Raw genomic sequence first — 11,254 nt, forward strand, 5'->3', positions numbered from 1 at the left:
TTAATTAATTCACATGTATTTAACTAATTTATTTATAATAAAAAATATTTATTAAAAAAGTAAAGGGTTATTGGATTTTATCACCCCGAACTATCGGTAATTGGCCGCTGTCACCCCCAACTATCACTTTGACGTCCGTCACCCCCAACCTAACACTTAGTGTGTTCTGTCACCACGTCGTTAACTGCTTTTAATCTTGTTACTATACTTTTAGGGGTGTCATAGGGATCTTAGGACTGACGGGGCGGTCCCGTGATATTATCACGGAAATTTGATAACTCGTTATTTCCCACCCCTGGTACAAACTATAACGCGTTGATGTTCCACGAAAACTGATTTCCGTTATTTTCTTCACGGACGTTATACTTTTTTTGTGAGGGTAATTGTTGGTTAGGGGAAAATTGTTGGGTGTGGTGGTGAGTGATGACCACCCCCACTAAAAAAGGTTGTGAGTGATGAAAAAATGGTTGATGACATGGCGGAACTTGATTGGTGCTTGTGAGTGATAAATTCTATCACTAGTGAACCACCCCCTCCCCTTAGAAAGGTTTTAGGGATCTTAGGACATGGTCGGCCCTTGGGGTGGGCGGGAAGGACCACCGGCCAGGACCCGATATTTCGAATGACACGTTATTTTATTAAAAAACACTCGATATGTATATGTTAAATATTTTTTTAATAGAGTATACACGTACAAACACCAACATAGGCCCACTTACAAAACTATTCTTATGGTTTAGATTAGTTATTAGCACATTGGCATTAGGTTTAGACTTTTAGTGAGCTCAATACCTAATTTCGTTAAGGCTTAAGGGCACGTTTTTTCAAGCTCGAACATGATACACGAATTCTCAGGGCCGGACCTGTCTTAGGACACTCCCAAAAGTATGGTTGGTATCAGGATCAAAAGTTAGTGATCAATTAACGGCGTGGTGACAAAACACATTTAGTGTTAAATTAGGGGTGACAGACGTTAAAGTGATAGTTGGAGGTGCCAGCAGCCAATGATCAATAGTTAGAGTTGATAAAATCCAATAACGCAAGATAACAATAAGGTGGTTATATGAGATTTGGGCATGAATAGCATGTAGTTACGTGTCCTCTCTCACTCACACTCTGTCTCTATATCTCTCCAAAAAAAGAAGATGACAAATGCATGTGCAGAGAGACCAACTGTATGATACCTCCACTCTCATCTCATCTCTTCTTCCACAACCACCAAATTCCACCTTCTCACATCTCACAGCATCTATCTGCATCCTGCCTGCTTCAAAAACTTCATCTTCCTATGGTTAGATTCTCTTCATCCTAAATGTTTGTTATACCAAAACATATTATCAACTTATTACTTATTATTATTCTGTGCATTTCTCCTTTAAACACATTACACTTCACACACAATCAGTCATATCATTACAATATTATTCATTTGTTTGGGGCTGTTTGTTTACCTTTTAACGAGGCTCTTAATGGTTCAGACTGTTTGTTTTGTGAGCAAATGTATGAACATTTGCCTCTGAATTGTTAAGCATTATATTGAGTCTGAATGGTTAAGACTTCTAATCTGAAATGGTTAGACATTTGCCTCTGAACGGTTAAACATTATATTGGCTCTTAATGGTTGAGACATATTAGTGGTTCAACACTTAACCATTCAGAAGTTACCAAACATCCCCTTAATCTAAATCAGTTCCACAAATTATGGGTGAGCAGAAAACCGAAATAATAGAACCGTAACCGAACTAACCGAAACTAAACAAAAACCGACAGTTCGGTTTTCGGATTTTTAATAACCAAAAATTTCGGTTCGGTTTTCGCATAACCATTTTTAATAAAGAAAAAAACCGAACCGATAAGTTCTAATAGTAGGCGTAATCCATATATTTTTATGTTTAAGTTTAAATTGTTTTAGTATTTAAGCCAATGCTAATAGAAATTTTTTAATTTTATTTTTGAATGCTAAGTGTTTATAATAACATTACATATGTATTTATAATTGAAATGATTTATTTATTACCTATAAGAAAAAACAAAATTAAATACATAAAATGTTAGATTTATTTAAACAATATTAATTTAAAAGGTTATCTATAATAAGTTAAATTTATTACCTACAAATAAAAACAAAATTTAATATATAAAATGTTAGATTTATTTAAACAATATTAATTTAAAGGTTATCTATAATAAGTTAAATTTATTACCTACAAGAAAAAACAAAATTTAATATATAAATGTTAGATTTATTTAAACAATATTAATTTAAAAGGTTACCTTATAATAAGTTAAATGTAAACATATAAGAAAGATTCTTATATTTTAAATTATACTTTTATTTTTAAATCTTACATAATTTTGTTTCAAAGACTGAAATAACCGAAAAATCGAACCGGTGTAAAAACCAAAAAAACCTGAAACCGACCGGTTTTAAAAAACCAAAAACCGAATCGATCCATGCACACCCCTACCACAAATATCGTTTCAGTTTACACATTATCATTGATTTGCATGCATGCATTAATTTAGGTAGAACAAAAAAAAAATACCGTTTAATCACTCGTAACATTTATTTTTTGTTCTCTAGTAATTTTTCATTCATACTTGTCAAGTTACATCACTCGTAACATTTTAACTTAATTTTAGAAAATGAGTCGTCGATGTGTTCGCGAAACGTTGGTTTACCTAACATCTGCAATAATCGTCCTGAACTGCTGTATGGTGGCTGCTGAAGCGGTCACGTGTTCCGGAATAGTGCCAATGGTGTACCGGAACGATAAGATATCGATAACGGATTTCGGTGGAGTAGGAGATGGAAGAAGGTTGAACACGAAAGCTTTCGAAGAGGCGATTTACAGGATTAAGCATTTGAGGAGGAGAGGTGGAACGTTGTTGTATATACCTCCTGGTGTTTATTTAACAGAGAGTTTTAATCTTACTAGTAGGATGACTCTCTATTTGGCTAGAGGTGCTGTTATTAAAGCTACACAGGTATGTCTTGTTTCTAATTTCGATGTAATTGTCATTGTTGAACACATGTTGCTTTAAAGTGTGCGCGTCACTTGATGTGACGCGTTATGCAGTCAGTGGCGGACCCAGAAATTCTTTCTTGGGGGTGCGAACGAGGGGTTCAACCAAACTTTCAAGGGGTGCGATCGGGTTTTTTGCCTATAAAATACACTAAAAATTTGTTTTTAAGGGGGGCGCCCGCCCACCCAAGCTTATGCTTGGGTCCGCCCCTGTATGCAGTTTACTAGTATTTGAATAAATTTGACAGCGTTTTTAATGGATTTAAGTTTTTCAAATCTGATTAAACAAATCTAACCGTCGATTGAGCGATGCGTTAGAGATTTGAATTAGGGATATTCTCGAGCAGATCTGAGCCGAGCCAGGGCAAGCTCGATTATAAAGCGAGCCGGCTCGGATTTGAAACCGAGCTGAAAATCTTAGCTCGAGGTCGGCTTGGTTTGGCTCGAATTTTAAATAAACATTAAAACATGGCTTTCAAAATTCAATAGTCTAAGATATCGTTAATTAATTCAAATGACATATTCAAAATAAGTTCAACCTACTAGATTACAAGCCAAAGTCAAGTTTAATCAAATACATAATAAGTTTCAAATCTCAACGAAATATGATATAAGTTCATTAGCTTCCTAAACAACCCTCAGATATGTTATAGATATCTAACTGCACTCCGAAATACCTGCAAACAATAACCAAATTTCTATAATATATTATATGTATATTAAAAAAAAGCATATTAAAAGTAAAATATCCGAGCTAACAAGCGAGCCAAACCAAGACAATTTGGCTCGTTACGAGCTGTGCAAAGCTAGGCTCACTTTCTAACCGAGCTCAGCTCACTTTCAAACTGAGCCATATCGAGCAAGCTCTGAGCCGCGAGCTTTTTGGACAACCCTAATTTGAAATGAACAAATCTGACTAGAGGTGAGAAGAATATCTTATATTTTAGTGTTTAATAATTAATAGTAAACAAGTTAAAATATTTATAGATAAATATTTTTTTAGCATTTTTAATAACGTAAGTCTCTCATACGTGATGCATGCGCTTCACGCATTGGCTTTTGGGATCAAAACGCAATGGATCGCCACACGCTAATTAAAACTTGAGCACTCAATTTTGTAGAGAACTGGAAACTGGCCTTTGATTGCGCCTCTACCTTCGTATGGAAGAGGGCGAGAGCGGCCCGGAGGAAGATACATGAGCTTTATCCATGGAGAAGGACTACATGATGTCATTATAACCGGTATGTAAGAACGGATTTCCATACTTCAAGCACAATGTAACTTGCATCTTTGACTTTGACCTGACGAGATTGAGGATGAACTGTTTCGCTAGGTGAGAACGGAACAATTGACGGCCAAGGCGGGGTGTGGTGGAACATGTGGAGAAAGCGAACCTTGCGATTCACTAGACCAAACCTTATCGAGTTAAAGGATTCTAAACGCATCATTATATCTAATGTGATTTTTAAAAACTCCCCTTTTTGGAACATTCATCCTGTATACTGCAGGTACTTTTGACACTATAATGTTTAGAGTAAATTACAAAAATCGTCCTTTATGTATGTCACTTATTGCAAACTGTGTCCTTTATCTTCAATAATTCCAGAAAACGTACTCGATGTTTGCACACCCTTGCAAGTTATGTCCTTTAACCCTAACTCAGTTAATTTTTTGTGGTTAGATCTGACCATAAAGACCCCACATGAGGGGTATTTTGGTCATTTTACTCTCATGTGGGGTCCATTTGGTCAGATTTAACCACAAAAATTAACTGAGTTAGGGCTAAAGGACATAACTTGCAAGGCTTTGCAAACATCGAGTACGTTTTCTGTAATTATTAAAGACAAAAGACACAGTTTGCAATAAATGACATACATAAAGGACGATTTTTGTAATTTACTCTAATGTTTATTGACAAAACTTCATTTAGATGTGTATGTGTGCATCCTACTAACATAATCTTTTAACATTATGTGTTTATATGAAAACAGCCATGTTGTTATCAGGCATGTCACCATATTGGCTCCACATGACTCTCCAAACACCGACGGAATTGATCCAGGTATTCGATATTATGGAAGAGTAAAACGCCATTTTCATCCTTGAGGTTTGGTCGGTTTTGCGACGTTCATCCAAAGGTTTGTATTTTCGCATCTGGATCCAAAAAGTTTGAAATCTTGCCGTTTTCATCCGCCTCGTTAACTCCATCCATTTTTCTTCGTTAAGTCAGGGTATTTCCGTCTTTTTTGCTAACTTAAGGGAAATTCGGTCTTTTTACATAAAGTGAAATAGACCGAATTAGCCTTTAAGTCTGCAAAAAAGACGGAAATACCCCTGACTAAGAAAGAAAAATGGGTGGAGTTAACGAGCCAGATGAAAATGGCAAGATTTCAAACCTTTTGGATACAAATGCGGAAAAACAAACCTTTGGATGAAAGTCGCAAAACTGACTAAACCTCGTGGACGAATATGGCATTTTACTCATTATTATTATTATTATTATTATTATTATTATTATTATTATTATTATTATTATTATTATTATTATTATTATTTTTATTATTATTATTATTATTATTATTATTATTATTATTATTATTATTATTATTATTTTTTTACACGATCAATAAATTTTGTCAAAATCACTCATTTGTTTTCATTGTTACAGATTCAAGCTCCCATGTTTGCATAGAAGACTCCTTCATTTCCACAGGAGATGACCTAGTGGCGGTAAAAAGCGGGTGGGATGAGTACGGGATAAAATACGGTCGTCCTAGCACCGACATTACAATCCGCCGCATCACCGGATCGTCTCCATTCGCAGGAATAGCCGTCGGAAGCGAAACATCCGGCAGCGTATACAACGTATTGGCAGAGCATATAACTCTAAAAAACATGGGAGTTGGAATCCACCTAAAAACAAACATCGGTAGGGGCGGAATCATCAAAAACATCACCATATCCGACGTTTACATGGTGAATGTCCGTAAAGGAATCAAGATCGCTGCGGATGTTGGTGACCATCCTGACGAAAACTACAACCCGAACACCTTACCGGTTCTTAAGCAAGTGAGGATACGAAATGTGAGGGGCAAAAAGGTCCAGCAGGCTGGTTTAATAATCGGTTTGAAGAACTCGCCGTTCACTGACGTCTGTCTATCTAATATCAATCTGTTTGGCTATCCTCGTCCACGATATGTTCCATGGAAGTGCTCTTATGTTCGTGGTGGTGCGATACAAGTTAGACCGTCACCATGTTCGAATCTTATCCATGGCGGTTCATGCCCAAATTAGAGACGTTGACGGTTGACCAAATGTTTTAAGTTTTATTCGCCTTAATATGATACAGATGAAACATCACAGGCTAAACATAAATAGCATATTACTTTCTATGGATTCATGAAATACTCGAACCAAACGTACCTGCATACGTTTATTAATTAGAGTTAAGTTCCCGTGAAAATAAAATAAACGTACGAAACGTACGAATTGAAAGAAAGTCAAAAAAAGTGGCGGTGGCATTTTGGTAATTATCAGCAACTTCAAAATTACTCTAGTAGAGTAATTTTGAGCTTTTGTAGAGTAATTTTGTAAAAGTTCATGTAGAGTAATTTTGGTCGTGTAGGGTAATTATCAAAACTGTAGGGTAATTATCAAAATTACACTAACCCCCCCCCCCCCCCCCCCCCACCCAAAAAAAAAAAAAAAAAAACCTAAACCCCCAACTAAAAGCTAAAAACTAAAGCATAAAGCTAAACCCCATAACTAAATGTTAACAAAATTACTCTACAGAAGTCAAAATTACTCTAATAGAGTAATTTGATAATTACCCTACATTTCCCAAAATTACTCTACAGATGCTTAAAATTACTCTACAAGACACTTTTTGCTTTTTCCCCAGTAATTTTGAAGTTGCTGATAATTACCAAAATGACACCGCCCCTTTTTGCTTTTTCCCTCAATGTGTACGTTTCGTACGTTAATATTATTTTTATTTGATCCTTTACCTTATTAATTAAAAGTGTGCTTCAAAAACTTGCGAACGCGCCTCATGAAACCGCCTTTATGTTCGCTCTTTTTCTCCTTATGGGGGGCTGTCATACCGTTCTGCCTCTCCCCGTCGAACTCATTCTTTGTCTCGAGTTTCTCATCTTTGTCTTGGTGATGGCGATGACCGTACTTGTGCTTAAACTCCATCCACTTCGTTGGAACCCGATCACTTATTGCTTTCACATCGACACTCGTGGTTTTGTCCGATAAGATCATGTCGTTTCCATAGAATATCTTGGCAGGGCTCATGAACATCTTCTTAAACTTGCGGCATGGACGCCGGGTAGTTTTATCTAAAGAGTGAAGCTTGATCGGATGTGATCTGGAGCTTATCTGACTCCGCGATGGATCGATCGTGCTAACGTCAAATGTTTGAGTGTTTTCAGATTCTGGCAACCGATTGTCAGCAGTGGTGATAAGGACATCTGAACCGGGCAGGATGACTGGATCTAACGCGATGGTGGAGACGGCGAATAATAGAACCGTTAAGATGGTGAATGTGGTGATCTTTATCACCATTGTAACCAAGGCTGCTTTCAGAATTTGTGTGTCTGAGAGAAAGAAATGGAAGTCGTATATAATGAAAAAAGATGAATACATACGGCTATGAGAAGAATGGATCAACGGTCAACGTGATACATAGGGAACATGAATTGTGTGTCGTTGGATTTTGTCGTGGGAACATGGAAAAAGAGTTTGTAGAAGACTTTTCCCTCCAGGTCCCCTTCACCCCTTCTTCCTTACGGATAGGACTGTTCATTTTTATCTGAAACCCGAAACCCGACTAGAAGTCGAAGCCACCCGAACCCGAAGTAGAGAATACCCGAAAAACCCGAACCCGACCGACCCGAACCTTAAACGGGTTGGTTATCGGGTCACTTTTTCCCAACCAAAAACCCGAAATCTGAAACCCGAAAAAAACCCCAAACATTTAATGTCTTTTTTCGGTAGATGTGCTTTGGTTTAGATTTTTTGGTATCTAAAACATTATGTGTCATATTATCAAATATTGTCTTAATTTTGGTAATATTTTTTAAGTTTAATGATGAATTTTAATTATATATTGCAAAAAAAAACATTTTTTTAATATTACATCTAAACCCGAAAACTGAACAAGCCCGAAACCGAATAACCCGAACCCGATCAACCCGAGCTTTAAATGGTTTGGTTATCGGTCAACTTTTCCTGGCCAAAAACCCAAAACCCGAGAAAAAAAACCTGAAGAACACCCGTACTTACAGAACGAATTTAAATTTATTAATTTATTAATCTACGAAACCGTTAGGTTGTATGTTTTGTGAAATTAAAAAGAAAATGTTACATAAAGATGGGTGAAGAAACACTAAGCTATTTATTCTAGTTGAGTGTTTTTATATTTCTTGTTATTTGTTAAGTTTTTACTTGTATTCTATTGGACGAACGTCTGGGACGAAAACTGCACTTTATTCTAATAATTAGCACTCCTATCGTCATTTTCCTTGTTTATTCTGCGACGCTTGATACTCGCTCAACATTCGTTCGAAAAATGCTTGTATCGAAAGACGCTCGCTCGACTTTGGCTCGATTGAAAAAACGCGCGCTTCGGTTCGGATCGGTTTGTAAACGAACCGAGCACAAGCAAAGGTCCGATTGGTTCGGTTCGTGAACAGCCCTACCAGTAACCGGACCGGGTCATGGTATCGGGCCGGAAATGCATTGAACCGGAGTTGACGGTTGGACCGGGAAACCGAAATAATTCTTATAATATTTACGATACCTTTCGGTTCTTACTTCAGGTCCGGTCCAACCGGTCGGACCATTGAACCAGCAACAAGACCGGTTTAACGTCCGCTCCGGTTCTGAAAAGATTAAAAAAACATTAATATGATAGATACATGAATTAATGCCAAATACTTTAAACTTTTATTTCGCTTAATATGATACAGATCAAACATCTCTCATGGATGCAAGAAAAACAGAATCTGTCATGATTCAAACATGCTTAAACATATTACATAAATACTAGAATACCATCTTACATCCTATAAATTCATTAAATACTAAAACCAGACAAACATCCACACATTCATCAACCAATCAATCAAAAGTATGCTTCAAAAACTTACGAACACGCCTCATGAACCCGCCTTTATGTTCTCTCTTCTTCTCTTTATGATCCTTCATCTCAAATTTCCCATCTTTATCATGATGATAGTGGTGATGACGATGACCATACTTATGCTTAAACTCCAGCCACTTCACCGGAACCCGATCACCAATCGTTTCCACATCAAGACTAACTGTTTTAACCGTTTTATCCGACAAAATCATGTCGTTTCCGTACGATCTCTTGTTCGGAACCATAAACATCTTCTTAAACTTACGGCATGGATGACGGTTTACAAACCTGAGTGGAATCCGAGTAGATCTATCAAAAAACTGACGTTGGACCGGATTTGCCGGTTTAATCTGCCTGACGTTGAAGGTTTCGGTCGATTTAACTTCCGGCAACCGTTCGTTAGCGGCGGTTTTATCTGGTTGTGATACAGGGTTATCAGTTGGGAGAACCGGGAAAACGGCATCTGAACCGGTGTCTGAACCGGGCTGGTTGACCGGATCTGAGGTGATAAGAGCGGTGGAACCGGTGAGTAAGAGGAAGGTGAAGATTGTGAAGGCGGTGATCTGGTTCACCATTGTTACTGTGTGTGTGTGTGTTACTGTGTGTTTGAGAGGAAGAAAATAAGGGGTGTGTAATGGAAGATGGACGATAAAGAAGGTGCGAATACGAGAATTACGGATCGACCGTCCACGTGTTAGATATTTGTTTGGGGAGGAGAAGTGTTGGCCGTTAGATTCATGGAAAAAATAGTTTGTTGTGTTGATGACTTTTCAGTACGGGTCTCTTTCGCACCTTTCTTACGCAACCTATTTAAAATTGATTAATTCGGTTAAAAAAATATCCGTTAACCGATTTTCAATTAATTTAGTTTCGTTTAATTTTGGTTTGGTTTTTTTATCAGTTTTCTATTAGGTTTTATCAGTTTTCAAGTTTCGTTTAATTTTGGTTTGGTTTTTTTATCAGTTTTCTATTAGGTTTTATCAGTTTTCGATTTGGTTTTATCAGTTTTCGGTTCGGTTTTATCAGTTTGCAGTTCAGTTTTGGTTAACGGTTTGATTATTAATCACCGAGTAAACTTCCGTTTTGCTCCCTGTTGTTTGGTCACTTTAACGGTTTTGTTCCAAACCTTTAAAAATAGCCATTTTACTCCCTGATGTTTCGGTTTTTTTGTCAGTTTGCTCCCCGCCTCTAACTCCATCCCAATTGGTTGTTTTTCCATTTTGCTCCCCGCATGGAGCAAACTGGCAACAAAACCAAAACATCAGGGAGTAAAATGGCTATTTTTAAAGGTTTGGGGCAAAACCGTTAAAGTGACCAAACCACAGGAAGCAAAACCTTGGACATGGTCATGTTTAGCAACAAAAAAGTGAGTTTCAACCCAATTCTTCTTGCAATACAAACTAGTAAAATTCCCCGCGTTTCGCGAGGGAATTTTGTTTGTATTGGTCTATTTCGTAACGGTATTGCTATACTGACAACAAATCATATAGGCTTAGATTTGTGTCTCTAAATATAAAGGTTTGCTTTTGTTTTATATAAGTTGTTCTTTGATACATTTTAAAACCTAGAGAAAAAAAAGTATATGGAAGGCGGGATATTAACGCTATGTGGGTGTTTGGGGTTCCTTATTTTGAAGAAAAAATGACTTTTGAAGAGGCAAAAGTCCTTTTAGAAGTGTTTGGCTTTCCATTTTAAAGGTTTTAAAGGCAAAAGTCCTTTTTTGAAGGCAAAACTCAGGATTTTCTGACTTATTTTTGCCAAAAGGACTTTTGAAAAAGTCAGCAATAAGTTAAGCCAAACATGCCCTATGAATCTATTATCTAGAAATTATAGATATAAAGGTTGTAATCTGACTATTGTCCAATGGGTTGCTTTAGAGAGGCTATTGGTTTTTGTCATCATCGACACCGTACTCAGTAAATTTTATCAATAGCAAAGTTAAGGTAAGATTTGAGTAGGGTAAAATATAGACAGTGTTATCTCTACTCTGTAGGAATAGAGAGACCGCTTCCAATAAGACCCCCGGCTCGATAGTAGTTTTGCATCAAACCTTGGACATAAGACACATAACACTTAACA

The 11,254-nt window shown here is 37.0% G+C and overlaps 1 protein-coding gene and 1 long non-coding RNA gene across 2 annotated transcripts; one reads left to right on the forward strand and one right to left on the reverse strand.

Moving 5' to 3' along the window:
- The first annotated feature begins 1,084 nt into the window (after positions 1-1,084).
- Positions 1,085-6,445, forward strand: LOC110920600 (probable polygalacturonase). Its single transcript, XM_022164772.2, has 6 exons — positions 1,085-1,291; positions 2,644-2,988; positions 4,148-4,268; positions 4,361-4,535; positions 5,019-5,089; positions 5,696-6,445. Exons 1-6 carry the CDS (start codon positions 1,157-1,159, stop codon positions 6,319-6,321), a joined length of 1,473 nt encoding a protein of 490 aa, XP_022020464.1. The 5' UTR covers positions 1,085-1,156; the 3' UTR covers positions 6,322-6,445.
- On the reverse strand, positions 6,334-7,697 carry LOC110920601. Its single transcript, XR_002581794.2, has 2 exons — positions 7,035-7,697; positions 6,334-6,450 (listed from the first exon to the last, which is right to left on the reverse strand). It is a non-coding gene; the product is annotated as an uncharacterized LOC110920601 (long non-coding RNA).
- Between the last annotated feature and the right edge of the window lie 3,557 nt (positions 7,698-11,254).

The sequence above is a fragment of the Helianthus annuus genome, chromosome 17, assembly GCF_002127325.2.
Source record: "Helianthus annuus cultivar XRQ/B chromosome 17, HanXRQr2.0-SUNRISE, whole genome shotgun sequence".
In the NCBI taxonomy this organism is placed as follows: Eukaryota; Viridiplantae; Streptophyta; class Magnoliopsida; order Asterales; family Asteraceae; genus Helianthus; species Helianthus annuus.